The sequence below is a fragment of the Podarcis cretensis genome (genome assembly GCF_951804945.1).
Source record: "Podarcis cretensis genome assembly, chromosome: 10".
Classification (NCBI taxonomy): Eukaryota; Metazoa; Chordata; class Lepidosauria; order Squamata; family Lacertidae; genus Podarcis; species Podarcis cretensis.
This window is the reverse complement of record NC_137179.1, coordinates 4727168-4753610: the sequence shown is the minus strand read 5'-3', so window position 1 is coordinate 4753610 and position 26443 is coordinate 4727168. Positions and strand designations below refer to the sequence as shown.

Here is a 26443-nt window from a genome sequence, read left to right as displayed (position 1 = left end):
GTCTCCCTGCGGAGCCGGAGCGCGCGCGCGGCGTGAGGACGTGGCGCTTTCCAGCCAATCCGCTCCCAGCCGCTTCCCCTTTGGCTCCTCCCACCCACTCCGCCCCGCCCAGCTTCGGTCCGCTAAGGGAGGTAAGAGGGATGGGGAAGGCGGGGCGTAAGAAGCCGCGAAGGCCAATGGTAAAGCCGCGAGGGAAGGGCGGCGGCTTCTGATTGGTGTGCAGGGCCAGGAGGAGGTGGGGCGTGGGGCGGGGAGGGTTGGCCTTTGGCGCGGCCGTTTCCGGTCGTCGTGAGGGGGAGAAGCGGAGGGAGCCGAGGAGGCGGCGGCGGCGGCGGCGGCAGGAGGGAGAAGGTAACGGGGCCAGCTCGGGAGCGGCTAAAGCGGGGAGGCGCCCTCACACGAGCACGTGCTTTTCCAGAAGAGGGGGGTGTCGCTGTTCTGACCCGGAGCCGCTTCTGACCCGGGTTCAGATTCACGTGTGAATGCGACCGGGGATGGTCTAGGAAAGCGAGAGGGTTTCTTCCGGGGAAACAAAAGGCTCCCAGTGCCGAGGAGTCCAGACGTGCCTCCTTCGGACCCTCCCGACGGCCTGGGGACTTGCGTGTTTAAGCGCAGGGGCACGGAAGTAGGGTCAGACCCGGGGGCCACTCAGGCCAACGTCTTGTTTTCCTATCCAGTGGTCGTCTCTCTCTTTCTCTCTCTCTCTCTCTGGTGGTCAGCTGCTGTGTCCCGTTTTGTTCTGTATTTGTGTTGTTATTGTTATTGTTGTTGTTATTATTGTTGTTGTTGTTATTATTGTTGTTGTTATTATTATTATTGCTTGTTAGCCGCCCTGAGCCCGGCCTTGGCTGGGGAGGGCGGGGTATAAATAAAATGTATTATTATTATTATTATTTATTCTGCAAACCACACTGTGATCTTCGGATGAAGGGCGGCATATACATTTAATAAAAAGCAATAACTGGGCAGTCCGCCAGCTGGGCCTCCCTTGACGTTTTCGCCACGCGATGGAAGTCATAGCCCAGAACGGCTGGGGAAGCTGCTCTACGGCTGCTCTACCGTTAGGTGTCAATTCTTTTGTCCGCCTGTCAATTTGCTCATCAGTCAGGATTTACGCCACCCTCTAATTTGGTGCTCAGGTTCATCCTGCCTCTGGGCTGCGCAATTGTGCCAGACCTGACTCAAGTAGTCTTTACTAACCATTTTTAAAAGGGCTTTTCTTTTTAAGGTAAAGCGCAGCAAATTTGTTAAGTTGATTACGATTTATGAAGTGCCCTTTTCTTGGTTCAGAACCTCCTGTTGATCAGTTCGATCGTGACTTCACAGAGTGTTTTCTTCCCCTGTGCGTTAAAAAAATCTCTAACATACATATGTATACAAACAGGAAGAAAGAGAGATACATGTAATAAATAAACAAATTAATATAAATAAAGGAACCTTATCCTCCATGAGGTTATATCAACTCTTACTAGCCACAGTGGCTATGTTCTGCTTGCACTGTTGCAGGCAGTATGCTTCTGAATACCAGTTGCTGCAATTAAAAAGTGAGGAGCGTTCAGGCTTGCCCACACTTAGTTTTCCTTTGCTCTTTCCAGGCAGGTCCACGCTTTAAAGTTCTGTATCTGAGCCCACCCACTCCCTTTTTGCCACAGCTTTTCCCCAAAGGAAACCCACTCTTTAAAGCTCAATTGGAGCAAACAGCAATACACAGAAAACCCAAACTGACATTAGATCTCATGGAGCATTAAAAAGGGTGTGTGTTTTTGCGGGGAAATGTTCTGTACCTGGAAAGAACGGGGCAAAAGCTAAGTGTGGATAAGCCCTAACTGTTGATTTGCATCTAGTCCGTCTCTGTGAGAATGGGATGCTGGACTTTAGCCTCATCTATTAAACTGGATTTTCTTATGTTTAACCTTCATTGTATAATTACAGACCATTGGCTCATGTAGTCCTGTGTACAGTATTGCTCACTATGAATAGCAGGGACTTTCCTGGCCCTCCTTCCCTGAGATACTCCCTAATTGGGCATTGAATCTTGGACCCTGGGCACTCAGTGTACTCTGTCATTGAGGTACAAGCTCTTCCCTGATGGTTTGGGGTATTTCAAAAGATACAGAACAGTTGACGAATTAGACAAGGAACAACACAGTGATAACTTGGAATTAAAGGACAGTTTGTTTTGAAGCAAGTATACAGTAAGCATATAGGAACTTCTCTTACCAGGTTTTTGCTAAATGTCCATCTAGTTCACATTTTTGTTTGGGCACGATGTGAAAGTTACAGCTACCGAATGTTGGTTGGTTTTTTTATTGGACTGAGGTCCAGCTCTGAGGACCTTCTGGCGGTTCCCTCCCTGCGAGAAGTGAGATTACAGGGAACCAGGCAGAGGGCCTTCTCAGTGGTGGCACCCGCCCTGTGGAACGCCCTCTTGTCAGATGTCAAGGAGATAAACAACTATCTGACTTTTAGAAGACAGCTGAAGGCAACCCTGTTTAGGGAAGTTTTTAAGGTTTAATGCTGTATTGTGTTTATAATATTCGGTTGGGAGGCGCCCAGAGTGGCTGGCGAAACCCAGCCAGATGTACAGAGTATAAATAAATAATAAATAATTATATTTATTTATTAGTTATAGCTAACATGGCTGCTCTTCTAGAACATATACCGTATTTTTCGCCCTATAGGACGCACTTTTCCCCCTCCAAAAATGAAGGGGAAATCTGGGTGCGTCCTGTGGGGCGAATGCAGGCTTTCGCTGAAGCTTGGAGAGTGAGAGGGGTCGGTGCGCACCGACCCCTCTTGCTCTCCAGGCTTCAGGAAGACATCCACAGCCTAGGCAGCCCTGCGGGAGTTCCCGCAGGGCTGTCTAGGCTGCGGATAGCAGCCTGCTTCCCGGAGCGCCGGGCGCGCCTAAAGCAAAGAGTTCCCCACAGGAGTTCCCTGCAGGGCTCTCCTCACTGTGGATAGCAACCTGCCCTGAAGCAGAGCGCCCCTCACGCCAGGCAGACATCCGCAGCATGGGGAGCCCTGCAGGAGTTCCCCGCAGGGTTCCCCACGCTGTGGATAGTAGCCTGCCGCCCGGCGGGCAGGGCGCCCTGAAGCAGAGCGCCCCGCGCACCAGGCAGGCGTCGGCCAGCCCCACAAGCTCGGGGGACAGCAGGGAGGCGCTGCGCCGCCATCGCGCTGTTCCTCGACCTGGATCGGTTTCCCCGACCTGGTTTTTGGGGGGAAATAAAGGAAATTTCCCTCCCTTTATTTTCCCCCAAAAAAACTAGGTGCGTCCTATGGGACGAAAAATACGTTACTGTGCATTGAAAGATGCTGATCCTGGGGTACTGTTGTTTTACTGTTTTTATTCTGTGACTTCCACTCTGGAAACACCAGGTGGTGGGGTGTGTGTGTGTGTGTGAGATCTTTTGGAACTGGAGTGATCAACCTGTGATCTTTCATCATTGACCATTCCGGCTTTGATTCATAGGAACTGGTGTGCAACAAGATAATTGAGAGAGCTTGGGGATCTCCACTCCTGAGTTAAAAAGAACTTAAATTCAATTCACACATTTTAAGCACTTTCATGCCTGCTGTGTCCCTGGCATGGGAAACAGGGAATGACAGAGGAAGTGCCACTGGACGCAGCAACATTTCCAAAGCACTTGTGTTGTGGTATGACACTGGTGCTCTGCTCATCGTAATACACTGTGTTCAGTTTTCACCTGGACTGACTGGCTGGCATGGATTGATCACCTGCACAAACCTTTGTCATTATTTCTCTGACAGTAGTCAGGGTGTGAAGGTAATGGTCTTCTCTAGCATTCATTCACAGTAGACTTAAGATTAAAAACAGCAACACATTCGTACTTGCTACGCAATCAAGGACACTGTAACATCGCCTTCCCCAACGTGGTGTCCTCCAGATGTTATGGACTTCAACTTCCATTGACTGAGGCTGATGGAAGTTGTAGTCCAAAACACCTGGATGGGGAAGGCTGCTCTCTAACACCATGTATATGAGATCCCATACTCTGTATTAGTCTGATGTAACAAATTCTCTGGTTTTGTACTGAGTCACTAAGAGGTTATAAGGCTATTTTCATCCATAAGTGTGCAATCAGTGGGTGTAAAAATCCACTCTTTGATAAAGGTAGCTTGCTTATGTTAAGTCTCTTTGTGCTCTAAGCTGTTTCAAAAGTGGTTGCCCTGAATTATGTTTAGCAGTTGTCCGTATTTGCAGGGCATGATAGCATTGCTTGCTATTTTAAGGTCACTCTCAGGCCACTGTACATCGTACACATTGTTGGCAATAGTGAATGACCACCACATCTGGATATATGTTGGGCAATCAGGCTGTTGCTTAGATGTATTTCATTCAAGATGCGAGAAGCAGGTTGCTTGATGGTAGTATTTTGAGTGCTGTTGGGGGCTTCCTGTACTCTGGTAACTTTACTTGAATGAAGTAAATGAATTTACTTAAGCATTTATTTGAATGAAGTTACTGAAAGTTTGTTTAAGAATACTTTCCTTGAAATGTCTCCCAGTCATTAATGGAATATTAATTGATCAGAAACGGTTTTATGATTTTCAGAGTCTGTGTTGTTGGTATTTTGTCCCATTTTATTTTATTGTACAACACTTCAGTTGCCTCTGGTTGTGGAGCAGCTAAAAAATCTGAGTGGTAATAGTATACAGGATTTTTGTGTGAAGCTAAAGCTAAAGTATTTGATACTGGTTCTTTAAAATTATATATGCATCCTCCTGGTGCTTAGCTATCTGAGATGGTTTTCCAGCCCCAGGCAGGAGGCCAACTTCTCTCCGGCAGAGCCCTTTTTAAGTGTCTGGAGTGTCATGCGACACATAGATAGCTTAGCTGATGACGTTGGCCCTTCCCAGTTACCTCCAGTGTTAGAAAATCAGATATATAAGCTAGGCACTAAATAGCTCCTTAAACCAGGGTTAAAGTCACCAAAACCGAATGCCTAGTTGCCGTTTTTTGGCCCAGATGGCTTGAAAGTTGTATTTTTCAATACAACTTTTTGGTTCCTGAAATTCATTCTGATTGTGCAGAAAAACTATACTGTAACAGATCCAAAGATCCCCAGGCATGCCCCTCCAGATGGTGGAGACGTCAGGCGCCATCCTGGCACCTGGGCATCTTCACTTGGTCGCAAGTGGCCAACAACTGGGTGTAAAATGTGCCTGGCTCCTGGCAAATTTGTATCGCTGCCTGGTGGACTCTTTCAGTACACCAGAAGAGCCCTTCCGGATCAGATAGACCAAAGACCCGTTCAGTTCTCACAGTTATAATTAGATGCTTCAGGGAAGGCTACAAGAGATCAGTATCTATATGGTTGCTGGATAAGGCACTATTAGCTGGACTCTGAAAGCTTGACCTCCGGCAATGCACACCAATTTTAGTTGAGTGGGCCAATTTCCCATCCTTAAATTGCACCAGTTTTTGTATGCTGTTATGTGTGCTCACTGAGAGGATTACCACGCTGCAACTCTCCCGCAAGCCAGGTTTATGTGTGCTGCCTGTCAAAACTGTTTCTTTAAATACTGTACACGCCTCCAATCTACTATGTCACAATGAGTTTGGAGCATGTAACATGACAATTGACACAGCATGTCTGCCCATCTCTGAGATAAGAGATGCAAACAGCTTCTGAATTTTGCTTTGTATAGTGATTCTCCTCCAATCACTCTGCTCCCCCCCCCAAAAAAAAAACCTTACTAGCAACCACCTACTGTCTGTGTCCCTTACAATCCCCTCCTTTTTGTGTCATAGCTCAAAATGATGGGTTTGGGGGACAGAAAATTCGAGGTGCAGGCACATTGCAAATTGGATGTGCGATTGAGATTGCTGGCTCCTGTTCTTGACTGTGCTTCATAGCTCATGGATATAAACAGCTCATTGTGTGAGATACTTGGAGAAACAGGCAATTTGCTTAAGGCGTGTGTTTGTATGCTGGTCTAATGTGGTTTTAACAGCCAGAATAGTCCTAACACCTTGGAAAAAAAGAATTGGAAATGGGAGTAAGTCATTTGGAGTCCTCAGCCGGTTTTATGCAGCATAGATTTGGTTTTTTTTAAACAAAACTACTGACTTTTCAGAATAAATAAATCTAAAATTGGATTTACAGATCCATGCCAGTTTTTAATAATGTTGTTGTTTAGTCGTTTAGTCATGTCCGCCTCTTCGTGACCCCATGGATCAGAGCACGCCAGGCACTCCTGTCTTCCACTGCCTCCCGCAGTTTGGTCAAACTCATGCTGGTAGCTTCGAGAACACTGTCCAACCATATCGTCCTCTGTCTTCCCCTTCTCCTTGTGCCCTCCATCTTTCCCAACAACAGGGTCTTTTCCAGGGGGTCTTCTTTTCTCATGAGGTGGCCAAAGTCTTGGAGCCTCAGCTTCAGGATCTGTCCTTCCAGTGAGCACTCAGGGCTGATTTCCTTCAGAATGGAGAGGTTTGATCTTCTTGCAGTCCATGGGACTCTCAAGAGTCTCCTCCAGCACCAGAATTCAAAAGCATCCATTCTTCGGCGATCAGCCTTCTTTACGGTCCAGCTCTCACTTCCAAACATCACTACTGGGAAAACCGTAACTTTAACTATACGGACTTTTGTTGGCAAGGTGATGTCTCTGCTTTTTAAGATGCTGTCTAGGTTTGTCATTGCTTTTAATAATATAATGTTTTAAAAATGAAATCTGGCCTTAATGTGAGCATAATGGGGTTGTATCCAAAGCCCCGTGCACATAGCTTCCATTTCCTCTCCGCCCTCTGCGCCCCTCCAAAATCTGCTCCCTCAACCCTTTGTAGCTGATTTTGAGGGTGGGTAGGAAAGGGGAGGGAGAGGAAGCTTTTGTTGTGCGCAGGGAAGTCACTTGTGCCAGCGGAGCTCCTAAACCTTTTGAACTCGACTTCCTATGATCCTCTTATGAAGTCATTTGTTTCATAAAAATAGATGGGGGGGCTGTATGCATGATGCAAATGAATGTAACTCTGATGCAGCTTTACAAGCTCGTGAGCATTATCTAATGCTCTAACAAAGTCAATAAAAGGATATCATATTGTACAGTTGTGAATCTTTTGCCTCCCTGATCAATATTTCTTTGGTGAAATGGTCAATTTGTCCATAAGCACAGTGTCCCAGACTTTCAAAATACAGGCTTCTAAAAGATTTGCATTTAAAGTTCCTAAAAGAATTTTGCATTCGCTAATCTAGCTGCAGTTAATAAATGGAAGATTGGGTATTGATTGGTTATGTTCTTAATATGAGGAGTAAAATAAGATAGCAGAGCTACTTTTGGGTCTGGTTGTAGCAATTGTCCCACCATTTGATTAATTGTTTGAAAAACCTTTTTCCCAAAGGGAATAATCTTTGGGCAAAACCACCCCATGTGTACTAGGGAGCCATGTAAATTTCATTCCTGCCAGCCAAGGTTAGAGGTGTTACGATTAATTCTATATATAATTGTTGTGCTCCTTGCAATAAAGTCGGCTAATTATAAATTGACTTCTGTGTAACACCTTGACTTTAAGTTGTCATTAATGGGAAAGCAAAGCTCGCTTGGATACGAGTAGCTAATTCACGAGGAAATTATGTTTGGAGAGGTGTTTTGGGCACGTTCGATTGCAGGCTGGCGCCAGTGGCATATGCCTGGAAGGCAAGTTTAACAAGAGACTTTCATTGTTGGCAAAATATCACTGACTTCAGTATGCGTAGGAATAGGCCCAGCTGTTTTGCCAGAAAAGTTCCTGGCTGATTCTGCTTTCTATCCCCAGGCAATGCCATAACACACTTGGCCCCTCTCTCAAAAAAATGAGCATTGGAAAAAGCAAGTGTTTGTGTGTGTCATGGGAGCTTGCCTGGGCTTGTAGAAGGCTGAAAAGTCTTGACCAGTGTAACTTTCATGAGATTTTATGAACTAAGGGAGAAAGTGTGTTTATCAAAATGAGCGTGGGTTTGCATCAGAAAGGGTATGTCACAGGATCAGGGTCACAAAGAGATAACCAGAAATGCCTGGAGGACATGGGAACACTAAAATGTTTGGGTATTCTACTCTGAGTAAACCCATTGAAATATTTACTTAGGTCCATTAAATTTAATGCACTGATGGCCAAACTTGGCCTCCCAGCTGTTTTGGGACTACAGCTCCCATCATCCCATCTAGCAGGACCAGTGGTCAGGGATGATGGGATTTGTAGTCCCAAAACAGCTGGAGGGCCAAGTTTGGCCATCACTGATTTAATGGGTCTGCTGCTCTTAAGTAGGACGCGGTTGGACACAAGCCATTTTTGTGTCAGGTAAGGAGAAATTTCATTGTTTCCATTAAATCTGTTCTATGTTTTTAGCAGTTCTTGTTTTTATCTGTAAGCTACCTTGAGTCCTGTTAGGGAAAAAGGTGGGTGGTGGTGATGATGATGATGATGATAGAGTGCTTGTAAGGTGGGGACTGTGGTCCAAGGAAAGGCAGGGCAGCAGAGTTTTGAGCTCTGCAGAGCTCCAGGTCAGCGAAAGTTGTGAATGGTGTGCTCCATGCATTTTGGTTGGTCTTGGTTTCTGGGCGTAATTTGTGCTGTCCATCAGGAGAGTAGAGCCATCTCTCTGTAAGTCACATGGCGCTGAGGAGGTTCTTCCTCTGAAGTCCAATGCGCGTGCAGGGACAAACCGCTCTCCCACTACCTCAGCAACCATATTCAGAAATGGAGGATGCATACCTGGTCCTAGGTTCAATCCCTGCCCTTTCCAATTGCAGAATTGTAAGTCGCAGGGAAAAGGGACGTGGGTGGCGCTGTGGGTTAAACCGCAGAGCCTAGGACTTGCCAATCAGAAGGTCAGCAGTTCGAATCCCCATGACAGGGTGAGCTCCCGTTGCTCGGTCCCTGCTCCTGCCAACCTAGCAGTTCAAAAGCACATCAAAGTGCAAGTAGATAAATAGGTACCGCTCCGGCAGGAAGGTAAACGGCGTTTCCGTGCGCTGCTCTGGTTCGCCAGAAGCGGCTTAGTCCTGCTGGCCGCATGACCCGGAAGCTGTACGCCGGCTCCCTCGGCCAGTAAAGCAAGATGAGCGCCACAACCCCAGAGTCAGCCACGACTGGACCTAATGGTCAGGGGTCCCTTTACCCTTAAGTCGCAGGGAAAGGCACCTTTGCCTGAGATTCTGGAGAGCCACTGCTAAGCCAATGTTGGCAGTACTGAACAGGAGCAGCAAACTGACTCTGTACATAAGGCAGAAGAGACATCTTACATAATGTGTCGCTGGAATGCTTAGCTCACAGGGCCAGATAAAACTGAAATTGGAGTTTGCAAAATATTTTACATTACTAGGGAGCCAGCCCTCTGAGACCTTCTGGCCCTGTTTCTTTCAGATTAAAAGACTGCTTGGGTTGCAGTGAGTCATGCGCAGAGGTTTCTCACGTTAGTTTTCATTGCGTCAATTCCATACAGGCCTTCATGAGGTATCGTGGTGGCTCCTTTTGGAACAGGGGAGCTATAGGGAGCCCTGTGGCCTATGCAGAGCTAGCTCCGCAGCTATGCGAAGGGTGGTGGTGGTGGTGGAAGATGATGATGGGCTATAAATACTTAAAAGTCTTGCTGCTGGAATGCAAGTTGCACAGAACCACTTCGAGCACATCGCGTACATATAATATATACGATGGCTTTGGCGGCAGGGAGGGAGGGGCTTGAATCTCCCCCCCAGAATCTTAAGCATTTGCCAAAACAGCTTGGTGACTCTGATCCCCTCCTCTCTTTTCCCTGTGATGTGATTTTTCTCCCTGGGCTGGGTGAGACTATAAATTGTGTATCTCTTTATGCATGGAGCTGTTGAAATTCCATAACAGTGAGCAAATTCTGTACTGCCACAGTGTTTTGTAGTTGGCAGGAAAACACTCCCCTTCAGTTCTCAGGTGGCTCTTGCCTGATGACATTTTTATTATCATTTTAGGTTAGGTGAGCATTTTCTAGCTGCTGTAGGTATGTCACAAAAAGAGGAGATTGTTATTATTAGTGTTCTTCATTGTGGAATCTTCCTTCAAGATGGAATTTCACAACATTGCAGAGATAGGTCTAATTGAGCCTAAAAAAGAATGTAACATAGCACCAGCATTGAATTCCAAAAGGGCTTACTCAGTTGTGCTGAATACTTTCCTGAAGCTTATGAATCTGCAAACAAACCCTCCGTAGGCTGTACACCTATGATGCTATGGTAGATTAAAGAAATGAGCATTAAACAGCAGCATGCCATGTGCGGAGAAGTCACAGGCTAGTCTAGATGCTGAAAACATTCTTACTAGGTGTGGGCCAAGGATACAGGGAGTCCACTCAAACACATGCTGAAAGTGTAAAACAGGGGTCAGCAAACTTTTTCAGCAGGGGGCCAGTCCACTGTCCCTCAGACCTTGTGGGGGGCCAGACGATAGTTTTTTGGGGGGGAATGAACGAATTCCTGTGCCCCACAAATAACTCAGAGATGCATTTTAAATAAAAGCACACATTCTACTCATGTAAAAACACGCTGATTCCCGGACCGTCCATGGGCCAGATTGAGAAGGCGATTGGGCCGGATCCAATTGGGCCTTTGCCAATCTAGTGACCTCCAGGTGTTTTGGACTACAACATCTATCAACTTCAGCCAGCTGATGGCGAAGGCTGCTTTTACAAGCCTGTATCTTCCTCCTTCCTGTTCCCCTTTTCCCAATGGAGGGTCACTTGGGACCCTGGGACAGTGGAGCTGTGTGCAGTTCGCAGCAGAGGGGTGGATTAATAAGGGAGCTTCTGGAGGCATGAAGCTTTGGGGACAGCACTGTCAAAAGAGGTGTGTGGCATGTGAGGAGTGAAATTCACATTGGTCAGAATGAACTAGCAAAGTCTTTGGCTGCAGTTCTCTAGTTCTAAACAGCCAGTAAGTCACGGCTTCCGTTCTTTGCAGTTTCGAAATAGCCTGTTTGCAGGAGGGCAGTGTGGTCAGTTACATTTAGCTTAACCCAACGTATTATTGTGTGCCTGGCTAGTTGTTGATGCCTCTACGCCATGAGAAAATAATAGCCTTGGGGGTTCATTCAACATGGTGATCACAAATGCCATCCCTTCTTGCTAATTAAGACAAGTGGCATCAGCCAACCAGCTAATTATAATGTCCCTTTTCTGCAATTGGAAGCGTCTAGCAGAAGGGCAATTGTGTGGCGTGAAGCTTGGAGACCTTCAGCTTAAAACAAGCTAACTGTTGCTCCTGTATTTAATTTCCCAAGGTTATCACCATGGTTGTGGCTGTTCGGCAGGCCGTTTTGTACCTGTCCCTGTGGACCGCCTGTGTTCTGAGCAAACCCACCGAGAAGAAGGATCGCATCCACCACGAACCTCAGCTCAGCGACAAGGTCCATGATGATGCACAGAACTTCGACTATGACCACGATGCCTTCCTGGGTGCAGATGAGGCCAAGACCTTTGACCAGCTGACGCCAGAAGAGAGCAAGGAGAGGCTGGGGTAAGGAAACCTTGATGGTTTTCACATAGGAAGGCTGCTTGGGGGGTGACTCAAATCCACTGCAGCCTGTTGTGTGCCTTCCCCACAAGCCAGTTCCCATGGGGCTCTGATGCACAGTCCAGCTAAGCAACTGTCTTTGCCTTTAGACCATGGGTCGGGAGCCTGTAGCCTTCCAGGTCTTGTGGGATTCCCACCATTTACCATGCTACCTGCAGCTGGTAGATGTTGGAGCCCAACCGCACCTGAAAATCCTCAAGTTACCCATTCCTCCTTTAGACAGACTTGCAGCCCAAAGCTAGCGACTTTTTCTCAGAAGTAAGCTGGCATGAATTAAATGGAAATTAATCCCAGGTCAGTATCTACAGTGGTGCCCTGCAAGACGAACGCCTCGTAAGACGGAAAACCTGCTAGACGAAAGGGTTTTCCGTTTTGGAGGCGCTTCGCAAAACGAATTTCCCTATGGGCTTGCTCCGCAAGACGAAGTGTCTTGCGAGTTCCTGCGGGTTTCCCCCCCTTTCCCCCCCTTTTCCTAAGCCGCTAAGCCACTTATCAGCTGATCCGATGATAAGCCGCTTATCAGCTGATCCGATGATAAGCCGCTTATCAGCTGATCCGATGATAAGCCGCTTATCAGCTGATCCGCTAAAAGCCGCTAAACCGCTAATAGCGCTAATCCGCTAAGCTGTCAATGGGCTTGCTTCGCAAGACGAAAAGACCGCTATACGAAGAGCCTCACGGAACGGATTAATTTCGTCTTGCGAGGCACCACTGTATAGAGTTACGGCAGGTGTGAGGAGCCTTTGACCTAGATGTTGCCAAACAACAACTCCCATCATCCTTGGCCATCAGCCACGCTTTCTGGTACTGATGGGAGTTGTAGTTCAGTAACACCTAGAAAGTCAAAGGTTCCCCAAAGATTTCATTAAAAGCTGTGCAGGTGCATCTTCTTATTAAGTGCCCCTTAAGTTGCTGATTGGGGCGCGGGTGGCGCTGTGGGTTAAACCACAAGCCTAGGAGTTGCCGATCAGAGGGTCAGCGGTTCTAATCCTTGCAACGGGGTGAGCTCCTGTTGCTCGGTCCCTGCTCCTGCCAACCTAGCAGTTCAAAAGCACGTCAAAGTGCAAGTAGATAAATAGGTAAACGGAGCTTCCTGCAGCCAATCGGAAGCCGTGCCTCGGTTTCCAAACGTTTTGGAAGTCGAAGAGACTTCCAGAACGGATTCCGTTCAGCTTCCAAGGTACCACTGTTAATCAATTTGTGCCCATGGCGAGAGTCTTGACTAGAGCCCTGGAGTTCATGCCGAGGAGAATAGCAGTGCTAATACAGTAACTGCTTCATTGCATTTGTTCAAATTAGCTCCTCCAGAAGGCTGTGACCTTGATGGGGCTAATGGCTCCCCCTCGGCAGTGCAGTGGGAAATCTCCCCCCCCCACCTTGCAACCCCCCCCCCCACCCTGTGGCCCAAGTGTCAAGTAACAGGAGTGACAGCTGTGGTTATATTTGGCTGAGCATTCTTATGCTCCTGCTGCTGCAGACTTGGGAAAAACTCTCCTTGGGAAATAAATCATGCAAGTTTGCCCCGTTAGCCCCTCACTGTCGAGACTTTCTGAACATGCCGCACCGCTGTGGGGGCCTTGGCCAAAGAGCCTGGTTGTTTGTCCAGCCCAGCAGAGTAGCACAGGCTTGCATCACTTCTGTGACATTCACGTTTGCGCCAGAGAATTGATTCAATAATTTTTTTCCTTTCTCTGGCAGCTGTGAGTAGGGTGCTGCTGTGTTGTTCCAACAGGCAGGTGCCCGTTTTGGGTCAGGGCAAGAAGAAGGGTATCCAGACTGTCACCCACTAGTGCATGAGGCACCCTACACACACACACACACACACACACACACACACACACAAGCAGGGCTCGAGCAAAGCCAGTAGCTCTAGCAGAAATTTGGGCCGAGCACTCCAGTTCACGTTGCATCACAGGAACACTCTCCAGAGCAGCTGTCTGCGCTGGCAAGGGCTGATGGGAATTGTAGTCAGGCTGGGGAAAGCTTCTCTAGAGTAGCAGGATGTGTGTCCTGCTGTTCAGGCGAGTCGTCGTCTAGTTGCAGGCGACTTTTCTAGGACTCTCGCCTCTTGCCCAGAATTGCCACCTCGTCCGACCTTTCCTTGTAGGTCGGGTTTCAGTTAAATCCCTCACCAGCATGCTTTGATGTAAGTGGAGGATAGCGAAGGGGTGGAGAACAGCCCAACTGTAATGCATGGCCCTCGAGAGCTTGCCTGTAAGTGGGTCAGGTGTCAAGGAAAAGAATCTGGCACTCCGCAGAGAAAATGTGTTTTTAACATAGTACAAAGGTAGCATGCGTTTTACCTTGGAAGCTCAAAACCAGCCGCTACCACCACCACCCTTGCCTCCATCTTGGCTGTTTTTTGAGCTTCTCAGCAGAGGTGGCAGCTGCAGCCCTTTCCCTCCTTTTCCATAGCTCTGTTCTCCCCGAGTTCCTCCCCGGATCCCGCTTGCTTTATTGATTCCTGGCAGCTGCTGCTGTGACTGGAGATCCCTGGGGCAGCTGCCTGGAGCAAGGAGGAAGCCTTTGTGTCTGTGTCTTCGAGTGGCTTTCCTTTCCTCAGGGCTCCCGAGACCAGGGCTGTTAAATGCAAGTTAATGTTTAAAGTCAATTTAATTGTGCCAAATAATGAGTTGCATCTGGTAGGATCTGGTGACGTGCTTGCATGGCGTTACAAACAGGTCCTTGGTTTCTACTGGATGTGGGCTGTCGTGAGAGATCCGTGTAAACTGCTGAGGGTTTCAGAGGCCACTGGGCCTCAAAGATGACCAGCTGCCACCCTGCTGTTGAACAAGGCTGTCAAACACTAGAGCTTCAGTCTGTTCCTTCCTAATAAAGTGGTACCTTGGTTCTCAAACTTAATCCGTTCCGGAAGTCCATTCCAAAACCAAAGTGTTCCAAAACCAAGGGGCGCTTTCCCATAGAAAGCAAAATGGATTAATCCATTCCAGACTTTTAAAAACTACCCCCCAAAACAGCAATTTAACATGAATTTTACTATCTAATGAGACCATGGATCCCTAAAATGAAAGCAATAATCAGTGTTCTGTACTATAAAATAAATGAGACAGTATTGTAGATGATAAAAATAAAAATTTATTTTTTTCCTTTCCTGCACAGCTGATAGTCATTGTTTGGATGGCGGGGCTTTTATCCATTTCCGCAGTCACACAATCAATCAATCAATCAATCAATCAATCATAAAACAAAAAACAAGTCACAGACACAAAAATGAAAAAGCCACACAAACAAAAATGCAAAAAAATAGCAAAAGCACCAAATATCTCCTCAGAACACTGCAATCAGAAACGGAAGGCTTTAATTACGATTGGGGGACGGACTTAAATTTGCTGCTTAAGGGTAAAAATGGGACAGAAAAAGCCTTATTTATGATGGAAGGGTGACTTAAATTTGCTGCTTAAGGGTAAAACTGAAGGAAGGAAGCCTTTAATTACTATGTGGGGGACTCAAATAAGCTGCACAACAGTAAAAACGGAAGCTCAGGAGCACGTTCGGCTTCCAAGGTAAAGTTCAAAAACCGGAACACCTACTTCTGGGTTTGCAGCGTTTGGGTTCTGAGTTGTTTGGGAACTAAGCTGTTCAAAAACCGAGGTACCACTGTGCAGAAGAGGGTAGGGAAGGGGTGTTGGTTGTTCTCCACCTGCTGTTGGGCTGCAGCCCCCCATCCTCCCTGACAGTTGACCATACGGGCTGTGGTTGAAGGGAGTCCCAGCAACAAAAGGTGCCCTCTCCCTGGTGGCATAAGGGCTCTTGCTTCTCCCACTGTTGGGCTGCCCCATACAGGTAAAGGGACCCCTGACCATTAGGTCCAGTTGCGGATGACTCTGGGGTTGTAGTGCTCTTCTCGCTTTATTGGCCAAGGGAGCCGACGTACAGCTTCCGGGTCATGTGGCCAGCATGACTAAGCCGCTTCTGGCGAACCGGAGCAGCACACGGAAACACTGTTTACCTTCCTGCCGGAGTGGTACCTATTTATCTACTTGCACTTTGATGTGCTTTCGAACTGCTAGGTTGGCAGGAGCAGGGACCGAGCAACGGGAGCTCACCCCATCGCGGGGATTCGAACTGCCGACCTTCTGATCGGCAAGCCCTAGGCTCAGTGGTTTAGACCACAGCGCCACCCGCGTCCCTACTGGGTTGCCCCATAGCCGTTTCCAAACAGGGCACGTGACCCCACCCCCCTCTGGGTAGGCCCAGGTATTTATTTACTTTTGTCTCTCTTAACTCTTGCCGGCTTTTTCTGCATTTCCTACAGAAAGATTGTAAGTAAAATAGATGAAGACAAGGACGGGTTTGTAACTCCCGAAGAGCTAAAAGACTGGATTAAATTTGCCCAAAAGCGCTGGATTTACGAGGATGTAGAGCGCCAGTGGAAGGGGCACGACCTCAATGAGGACGGGCTCATTTCCTGGGAAGAGTATAAAAATGCCACCTACGGCTACATCTTAGGTAGGTCCCCCGCTCTTGGGGCAACCGCTTTCTGGAGCCCGGCGTCTTGAAACTTGCTTGTTTTGTCTTGTAGAATGATTGTAAGTAAAATAGACACGGATAAGGATGGGTTTGTGACCGAGGGGGAGCTGAAGGCCTGGATTAAGAAGGCGCAGAAGAAGTACGTGTATGACAATGTAGAGCACCAGTGGCAGGAGTATGACATGAACCAAGATGGCTTAATCTCCTGGGATGAGTACAGAAACGTGACCTATGGCACTTACCTGGGTAAGGGGCAAGTTGCCAGAGCCGCAGTCATCCTGATCTCCTGCCGACAAAGCAGGAAGGGGGTGGGTGGGCAGGGGTGGTCTTGCAGGCCAAGGGAAGTCTGAAATGCCTAATGATTTAGAGCTGGGGCCTGATGCGCCTCTGCTGATAGAATCAGCGTTCGAAGCTCGCCACGCACATTTTGTACATGGCTATCAGTAAAAATGCCCGGATAGCGCCTGACGTTTCCACCATCTGTAGGTGTGTGCCTGGAGATCTTTGGATCTTGGCAGTTTTCACACACGAGCAGCACACCTTGCACAATTCTGTCCGTTATACTTTATCTGCACAATCAGAATGAATTTCAGGAACCAAAAGTCACATTGAGAAATACGACTTTTGAGCCATCTGGCCCCAAAATGGCAACCAGGCGTTTGGTTTGGCCGACCGTAATCCTAATTTAAGGAGTTGTTTGGCGCCTAGCTTTATATATCTGAGTTTCTAACACAGGATAGAATCCCATGTTATGGGAGAGGTAGCAGTTGTCTTGTGTGAAAATGGTCCCTTGCCAATTTACATTGAGGAAGCACGAAAAGCCCTGGAAGTCTTGGACCTTGACTGGAGATGCATCTTCTCACCTCTGCTTCATTGATAAATACAGCGTAGCGACATGATCTTAATGGTAACTCTCCTGAGTGCTACCATAGGCTGTATGTTAACGTTAAATCTCCTGTTGCGTTTGAGCTCTTAGAATAGAATAGAATAGAATAGAATAGAATAGAATAGAATAGAATAGAATAGAATAGAATAGAATAGAATTTATTATTTATACCCCGCCCATCTGGCTGGGTTTCCCCAGCCACTCTGGGCGACTTCCAACAAAGTATTAAAATACAGTAGTCTGTTAAACATTAAAAGCTTCCCTAAAGAGGGCTGCCTTCAGATGTCTTCTAAAAATCTGGTAGTTGTTCTTCTCTTTGACATCTGGTGGGAGGGCATTCCACAGGGCGGGTGCCACCACCGAGAAGGCCTTCTGCCTGGTTCCCTGTAACTTGGATTCTCACAGGGAGGGAACCGCCAGAAGGCCCTCGGTGCTGGACCTCAGTGTCCGGGCTGAATGATGGGGGTGGAGCCAAGCCCCCCAGATGCTGCGTTGGACTCGCGGCTTCCCTAAGCCCCAGCCGCCACAGCCAGTGGTTACATAGCCCAGGAGCATCTTGAGGGCCACGGGTTCGCCACCTCTGGCCCGGGAGCCCACCGTTCCCGTCTGCAGAGGAGGAAATGTCACTCAGTGCAAGGAAGGCTAACTTCTGGGTTCAGCTGCAGTGCCCAGGAACTCACCACTCTGCATTGTGGGAAGGGGGTCTTTCCAAAAATCTCTTCACTAGCATTGACCCAAACCAGTCTTCTCCAGGCTGGTACCCTCCAGATCTTTGGGACTACAACTTCCATCAGCCCTTGCTAGCATGTCCATGCTGCCTATGGCTAATGGAAGTTGTAGTCCGCACTGTCTGGATGGCACCAGGTTGGGGAGGGGGGAAAGCTAGTGTGTAAAGCTCTGAGCCTATTGCAAACACACCTTCCTGCTTATCCTTCACTCCCTGACTTGACTTGAGAGCCATTCCTGTTGCAATACAGTGTGTTGCTTTGCTTTTACTTTAATTTTGATACCTAGATAATAAATTTTCTTTCATGTATCTCTAGCAGTTGGTTTGAAATGAAATAATTGCTGTGGTTAAAATATACCGTATTTTTCAGTCCATAAGACGCACTTTTTTCATTCTAAAAAGTAAGGGGAAATGTCTGTGCGTCTTATGCAGCGAATGTGTGGTCCCTGGAGCCGAATTGCCCAGGGGAGAAAAGCAGATCATGCTTTTTTTTCCCGAAAGAGGGAAGGGGGTGTTGAAACAAAACGCTGATCGGCAAGCGATCAGAGAGATAAGGCTGCTGATAAAGGAGGTTGCCAGGGGAGGGGGGGAGGTAAAGACAGTGAGCTTGCAAGGAGAGGAGACAGGAATACTAAAGCAATGAGGAGAGAAATTAGAATAAAAGGAGGAGCAAAAAACTGCTCCAGCTAAGGAAAAGACACTAAGGCAGACAAGAGGGAAGGGGGTGTTGAAAGGAAGCAGCTGATCGGTAAGCAATCAGGAGGGAGATAAGGGACACTAGAGATAAAGGAGGCTGCCTGGGAGGGGGGAGGTAAAAGCACATGGATCCTCAGGATTTTTGCATTGGGTCACCCCAAATTCACCATCAGATCACATAGCATGTCCATGGCTACAGCCTGCACCAAAAAAATCACACATCCACTGTTCCTTGGGGCCGCAATGACCCAAAAACGTGGTTACAAAGCACGGATCCACATGGACTCTCAGGATTTTTGCATTGGGTCACCCCAAATTCACCATCAGATCACATGTCTTTGGCCACAGCATGAACCACAAAAATCATACATCCACTGTTGCGTTCAGAATATCCCCCCCCCCCCGTTTTCCTCCTTTAAAAACTAGGTGCGTCTTACGGAACGAAAAATACGGTACCTTAAAGCAGGAGGGTGACCAAAGAGTCAACCATTTTTGCTAGTGAGATATTACGGTCACCTGGAGCCTGGTTTGGCCGTTCTGTGGCTGAAGCACTCCAGGTGCCCTGAGCAATGTTTTGTTCTTGGAAAGGGTGATGCAGAACTTGCTGGGCTGCAGTTATTCTGCCTGCATTGTTTTTCCTGAACAGTGTGCCCTGTGACATGTTCAGTAAACATGTGCAAACTGCACTTCTGGCAGTAGTAATGATAACACCGGTGAGGTTTGTTACCCCTCAAGCGACTTCCACCGGTGCTGAACCAGACGCAACCTTTCTCTTGCCACCCAGATGACCCCGACCCCGACGATGGCTTTAACTACAAGCAGATGATGGTGAGAGATGAGCGGAGGTTCAAGATGGCCGACAAGGACGGCGACCTGATTGCTACCAAGGAAGAGTTCACTGCTTTCCTGCATCCTGAAGAATATGAATACATGAAGGATATAGTTGTGCAGGTGGGTACCACGCAGGGACCGCATGGGTTAACTTAAGCCAGGGAGCAAGTATAACTGTATTTAAGTGACACATTGCCACCCATATCCCACCTGCAAAAGGCTTATGAAAAAACCATTTTAATGCTACTTCTGAAATGTGTTCTGGTCAGGGTGGATAATATTAATGATTTTTTTAAAAAATCAGATTTTTAAATTTATTTAAATCAGATTTTTTAAAATTTATATCAGATTTTTTTAGATTTAAATTGGATTTTCAAAATAAAATGCTTTTGGAGGAAAAATCTTTCTAAAGATAGTTTTCTATTTAAGTTACATTCTAGTCCAAAGGCTATTCATCAGGAAATAAGGATTTGTTTTAAGTTTCTCATGTGTGCTAAAACTCAGTCCAAGTTGTTGTTTTTTTTTTAATTGTTTAACCACATCAGTTAACAAACATGGATACATATGCCATAATGTTACTGTTTTAGTTAAATAAATTGTTATTAAGGAAATGATTATTTTCTCCTTCCGATAAAGTACAGCAGCAAAGCTGTCCAAGTATAAACAGTGAACTTATTAAACCTCACCATAATTTCATAATTATCTTTCTATGTATTTCTAATAGTACAACCAAATCAGTCATTTTTGATTAACTGCTCTGAAAATTTATTATTCCAAAAACGAAACCTTCATTTGGTTGCAAATATTGAGATTATACCAGCAAGAATGAGTCCTTATCATTGCCACCTCTGGGTCATATGTGGAAGGCGAGGTTTCTGAACTTGTTCTGTGGGTGGGTAGTTTGGGATGTTGACCCCTGGTCTCCCTTCTAGGGATCTCTGTATGTTCTATATTGATCCTAAGGTTCTCTTCTTGCCTGCTGGAATGCATTTCTCATGCTCGCTTCTTTTTGCTTTCTGGCAAAGAAGGGGCACCATAGGTCCCACCTGAGCTGAAGCTGCCATGCTGACGTTGGTTTTTCTCAACAGGAAACAATGGAGGACATTGACAAGAATGGGGATGGCTTCATCGACTTGGAAGAATACATAGGTGAGCCAGACATCACTTCCTTCTCCCCTCCTCTTCCTTTAGTTCAGATTCTCGTTGTCATTCCTCAAAGTTACTATTAAAATGCTGTATTTAAAATGGCTGCAGCCCACTTTTGGAATGAAGGGTGGGTAGTGAATTAAATTAAGAAATCCTCCCCATTATTATGGTAACTGTGGGAGAGGCAGTCACACCCCAGAGGAACAGGGCTGGTTATGGGTTGGCTGCCCAGTCCCTCCCAGATTCATTAATACTGATGTGTCTTTCAAGTTTGTGTTCCTCAGCATCTTGGCAGAAGGGAAAAGATTCCTGGCTAGACCATTTAAAATAAAAAGGTGCTCCCTTCTTCAGGCCGGCTGCTGATCCAGGTGATTTAAGAGTCATCATTGTTATCAGCCTCAGATAGCCCTATTCCGCGATAAATTTTTATTCTTTTTTTAGTGATTGTTGCAATATTATTTATTTTTATTATCTATTGAATTTACCGTATTTTTCGCACCATAGGATGCACTTTTCCCCCTTCAAAAATGAAGGGGAAATGTGTGTGCGTCCTATGGAGCGAAGACAGCATAGCCCCGCGACCCTCTGCCAGCTGGAGAGGTGACGCGCGGCTATGGCAGGAGCCTCTATAGCTGCGCCACCTCTCCAGCCAGGAGAGCGCGCGCGGGGATAAAGACACACTTACCCTCTCCCAGCTGGAGAGGTGACACGCAGCTATTGCAGCAGCCTCTTCAGCCGCGCGCCTTTGCGCTGCTCCCCGACCTGCTCTTTGGGGCTGGTGGTGGGCTTCCCCCCACCAGCCCCAAAGAGCAGGTCGAAAGGAACCTGAAGCCTGGAGAGCACACCGACCCCTCTCGCTTTCCAGGCTTCAAGGTAGCCGCCTGAAGGCGACTGAACGCACCTTAAACGGCACCTTGTTTTAGAGGGGGGAAACAAGAGGGGGGAAATTCTCCCCTTCTCTGTGCAGCGCCTCCTGCCGCTTCGCTGAAGGGGTGCTGAGCAGAGATGGGGAGATATTTTTTTTCTTGTTCTCCCCCACTCTAAAACAAGGTGCGTCCTATTGTCCGGTGCGTCCTTTGGTGCGAAAAATACGGTATATATGCTTTGGGGCCTCTATGTTGCATTCCGCAATAGATTTTTATTCTTTTTGTGTGATTGCTGCAATATTATTTATTTTTATTATCTATTGAATTTATCTATTGAATTTGGGGCCTTAGGTTAAAATTTGCAACTGAGCCCAATGGCCACGTGGTTCTCAAGCCTGACCCAGTGTCTGTCTGCCTGTCTCTCTGCCTCTCTCCCCCTTCGCCACAGGCGACATGTACAGCCACGACGGCGACGCCGAAGAGCCTGAGTGGGTGAAGACGGAGCGAGAGCAATTTGTAGAGTTCCGGGACAAGAACCGGGACGGGAAGATGGACAAGGAGGAGACCAAGGACTGGATCCTCCCCTCGGACTATGATCATGCCGAGGCAGAAGCACGGCACCTCGTTTACGAGTCGGATCAGAACAAGGTGAGGCTCTGTCAGGATTCAGGGAATTGGCTTCCTCCCCCATGGCCATAAATGAGCAGATCAAACGAAAGGAATTCTTACCAGTTACCATATTTTTCGCTCTATAAGACGCACCTAGTTTTTGGAGGAGGAAAACCAGGAAAAAAAATATTCTGAATCCCAGAAGCCAGAACAGCAAGAGGGATCTGGCTTCTGGGATAGCCACGCAAAGGCTCTTCAGGGCAGCAGGATGAAGGCTCCCCCAAGAGCCGCACTCCCTTTAAAGAGCGTGTGTGCGGGGGGTTCCCTCTTGGGGGCTTTTCCGCAAAGAGGGAGAAGGGCAGCCCCCAAGAGCCGCACACACGCTCCATGCGGCTCTTTAAAGGGAGCGCTAAGCAGAGCCTCCCGCCTGCATTCGCTCCATAAGACGCACACACACATTTCCCCTTACTTTTTAGGAGGGGGAAAGTGCGTCTTACAGAGCGAAAAATAAGGTAATTCAGGGGTCGGCAAGGTTTACCTCGCCAGGGCCGGTTCACTCCTGCAGAGATCGCTCCGTGGGCTGGATCGCGTCTGCACATACGCGATTTCCGGTCCAGACACGATTTCCGGTGCCATGGAAGCAAGTCCCCACTCTGCGCTGCGCTGCTTTAGCGCAGTGCGCAGAGACTTGCCAAGCGGGTGGCTCAGTTTGGGGGCGGCTCATGGGCCGTTTAAACGACCCACATGGGCCATAGGTTGCTGACCCCTGAGTTTGTTTCTTTAATAAACACAGCTAAGGACAAAAGAAAGCATTCACCCAGAATGGCAGTGCTCCCAATTAAGCTTACAACCCGTCTGTCCCTATTAATCTACGTCACTCCTACGTCTTGTAATCTGAGCTTGTAGCACCCTCTGTGCTTTCTGTTCTGAAACTTTCTGAGCTCTTCTTGACCTTGGGGAGAGCAGAGGGAGGCTGTCCAGAGACTGTGAATCTGTTAACCCTCTCCCTTCCAGTGTTTCTTCTCCTAGCTGTTCCCCATCCAGTATTTCCCAGCTTCTGCCTTCTGAACTATGCCCCTCTGCAAGCCACTGTTCCAAATCTATACTGTCCTCCTGCTCCTGAGAAGATTCAGGATCAGGAGGAAGGGGGTGGCTCCTACCATTCTTCCTCAGTGCAGCCCTCCTCAGCATGGTCCCAGACAGGCTCCCTTTTGCGGAGCGACTGGCTTTGGAATTCCACATCACTGGGTGTCGTTGAGGCCCAGGTGCCGAGAGGCCTGTCTCAGCAGATCCCAGGGGACCAGGCCGCAGTTCCTAGGAAGCTGCCTTGTTCTGACTCATTCCATTGGTCCATCCAGCTCAGTACTGTCTGCATGGACTGACACACATTCTGCAGGATTTTAGACAGGGTTCCTCCCAGCCCTACCTGGAGTTGCCAGGGATGGAAGCTCATATCTCCTCCTTGGAGAAAATCTCAGCCCTCTCTTGTACACTTCGTACTGTATACCTGTTGGGGCAGGGACCTGCTCCTTCCCTGCTCTGTATGTCAACTATCAGGCTGCTGCAGCTACATAGAAACCCAGTCCTCTGAGACGTTTTCCTGATCAGCTCCGGTTGAAATGAATGGAAGCCACACAAGGGCTTCCATTTATTTCGACAGGGTTTGCTTGTGGGAATGTCTCGGGCGATTGTCCCTCTTAAACATTCATTAGGACTCATTAGGAATTGTTGCCCAAGCGTCTGAGTTCTCCTTTTGTTCTTTAGGATGGCAAACTCAGCAAAGAAGAAATTGTGGACAAGTACGACTTGTTTGTGGGCAGCCAGGCTACGGACTTTGGGGAAGCCTTGGTACGACACGACGAGTTCTAAGCCAGGGAGGAAGAAAAGAGGAAGAAAGTAATTTATTTTTTACGGTTTCCGGAATAACGCGAAGAACTCTCTCTCACTACTGAGACTGGCGGTTTCAGGCAACAACGTGGAAAAACGAGAATAAACCTTTCCCGTCCTTCCTTTGCTACTTGTTCCCGTGGGGACGGGAGCTCAGTGTTTTGACAAGCAACTTTTAACTTGCAACAAATGGGTTGTTTTGTTTTATAGATTTGCATTTTTGGATTTAATTTTTTTTTGTCTAACAAGTTCTGTTTTATTTTTGTATTTTATTTTTGGTCCCGTGTGAGATGAAGAATGCATATCCTGAAACATTAGCCCTAGAGCAACACTAGCTCCCCCTAACTGACCTCCCCCTGTGAGTGTGTGTGTGCCTAGCTACAAAATCTAATCTCAAAATGCCAGAGAACAAGGAGGGCCATGGAAAAACACACGAGAAAGCTTCCATGTTCTAGTTTCTTCCCCATTACTGTTTTGAACTGGGGTGATTGCCTCCAGCCCATTTCAAATGGCCTAGCAGAGAATTTCAACAGCAGATGCTTCCAGTTCAATCTACTACTGTTATCCTTTTCAGTGAAAGAGGATTTTCCCACAATGCACCTCCCACACCTGAGTTAGGAAGGTTCGCCAAAGGCTGTACATTATGGCACCCTTCAACAAGAGGAGTTGTGGCAACCCTGCTTCACCCCAAGTATTAATTCCTGGTATTTCTGCTGCCCCCAGGAGCTGGGATCATCCAGCCCCGTTGCAGATGGAGTAGAGGACTTTGGCCAGTGCTGCTACAACCCTCCATTCAGGGCATTCACCCCCCTCCCCAAGGACTTGGTTATGAAAGCCAAATCATCTCCACCTTTTATCCTCCTGGTTCAGTTTGCTGCTCGCCTGGGCCTGCCTCTGCTTAGAGCAGTGAGCAGCTGGTGCCTCAAGACAGGGCACAGTGGGCGGATGCCGTACAGGCGTCAAGCAGGCCAGGAGAATAATGTGGCAGTTGGACGCACACGGAAGTCCTTCATTTTTGAAGTGCCTTTACCTTTTCTTTTTTTAAAATCAGGCTTCCCTGCCAAAAAGGAACCCCGGTGCAAAAACATGCGTCTAAAAGTAGAGAGGGAATCTGTGTCCTTTATGCAAAATGCATGGCAAATTCAGCAGCAGTGTGCAGTATTAAAGACCTTCCCCAAGCAGTGTTCTGATCTCCCAGTGGGCTTCTAAGCCCCCAGCTGCCTAGTCTGCCTGGGCGAGGGCCTTCTCCTTACCTCAAAAAAAGGCAAACCACACACCCTCTCTTCTTCCTCTCGGGTCCCAAGGTGCAACGTGGGATCTTGGCCTTTTGGAGCTGACGCTCCCAAGTTCCCATTCTAGGACCAGTTTGCTGGGTTTGCTCATGCAGGTTTTGTGGGTCCAGCCCACCAGGAATGGCTCCCCCGCAAGCCCATTGAGTGAGAATGTGATCAGTGCTCAGCACGACTGCTGGGACCTGGTCCCAGGATTTCAGGCCTGCCTTCCTCAACCTGCCACTCTCCAAAGCTTTTGTGTGACGGTCCCAGAGCTTTTCACCCAAAATGTCTGGAGGACAGCAGGCTAAGATAGGTTGCTTTTATGCGCTTAAGACACCTCTCCCTGTGAGCCTCTTGAACACTAAAGGCCAACCTCTCCCTCTGGCCTGCACTAAATAACTGTCATAATCATGAGCGGTTTGGTAAAGTTCCCCCGCCCCCAAATTTCCTTTGAGCCAGGACAGGGCAGAAATCTTCAAAACACTACCTACACCTGTCAACTCCAACTAACCTCTTCCTTTTAGTTAACAAACTTGGTGCTGGGAACAGGAAAGCAATGCTCATGAAACCAGGCGTTGAAATAATCCAGGATTTCGTAAGATGAGTGTGTCGTGAGCCTGGGCTTCCGCTCATAACGAAACAGCAGGGCATCCCTCATTTCCCAGTTTCAGTAAAGGAGGTGCATCCTGGTTGAGCAAGGTGCCAGATGCTGGGAGAATAAAACACCCGTCTAGAGAACCTCGGTCCCATTTGCTTAGCCACAGAGAATGGAGAGGGGCAGTGAGTTAATGAAACATTGCTTCTCCTTGCCCAGATGTGAAGACTTGAGTGGGAAAAGGGAGCTGTTGCCATTGTTGGCTTTCCAGCTTCTTTGTTGAACACTAATGAAGGTGCATCTGCACCACAATTGCATTTTCCTTCCCACGCTTGCATTTTTTCACTCTGAAGCAAAAGCCCCTTCCTCTCCCCTGTAGCCTATGTCCCACCCCCAACCCCAGGAAATTCCAGATTTGGCAGCGAGAAGGGGGGGGGTGTTTGCTTGTGTGCGCATGCAACCTAGCTGGCTCTGTTGGCGTGACCGATACCGGGAGCAGGTACCTTCGGGGATGTATGCCTGTGATGCTTCTTTTTAGCACTGATGAGCCAAAGTTTCAGGGGTGCTGCTATGCAGATGTGTGCTGTAAAAAACAAAAACAAAACAAACTTCATCCCTACTGCAGGAAAAAAATGGCCGAAGCAGAATTCTAAGTCGGGGCTTTCTGCCACATGTATCTTGATTCTTATACTCCGCCGTGTTACCTCCTTGCACAATCTTTATTATCAAAGCAGATATGAACCTGGTGGCCACAGAAACTCGTTACTCGCATGCCCCAAAGCTCTTCATGGTCCACCTTTTTAGGAGACGACTTTTTTTTTTGGTAGAGTGTAAATGGAGTTTTATATAATGTACAACATAAAGATGGTGTCTTAATAAAAACTGTTTACATCC

General features: G+C 47.7%; 1 protein-coding gene across 4 annotated transcripts; it reads left to right on the top strand.

Moving 5' to 3' along the window:
* The first annotated feature begins 125 nt into the window (after positions 1–125).
* CALU (calumenin) lies at positions 126–26443 on the top strand. 4 transcript variants are annotated; one of them, XM_079992920.1, is made up of 7 exons: positions 126–179; positions 11249–11484; positions 16085–16278; positions 19126–19292; positions 20261–20321; positions 21633–21832; positions 23558–26443. In XM_079992920.1, exons 1-7 carry the CDS (start codon positions 141–143, stop codon positions 23660–23662), a joined length of 1002 nt encoding a protein of 333 aa, XP_079849046.1. In that variant the 5' UTR covers positions 126–140; the 3' UTR covers positions 23663–26443. The 4 variants fall into 4 exon arrangements, with proteins under 4 accessions (XP_079849046.1, XP_079849045.1, XP_079849047.1 ...); XM_079992919.1 differs by lacking the exon at positions 16085–16278 and adding an exon at positions 15818–16011; XM_079992921.1 differs by lacking the exons at positions 126–179; positions 16085–16278 and adding exons at positions 331–351; positions 15818–16011.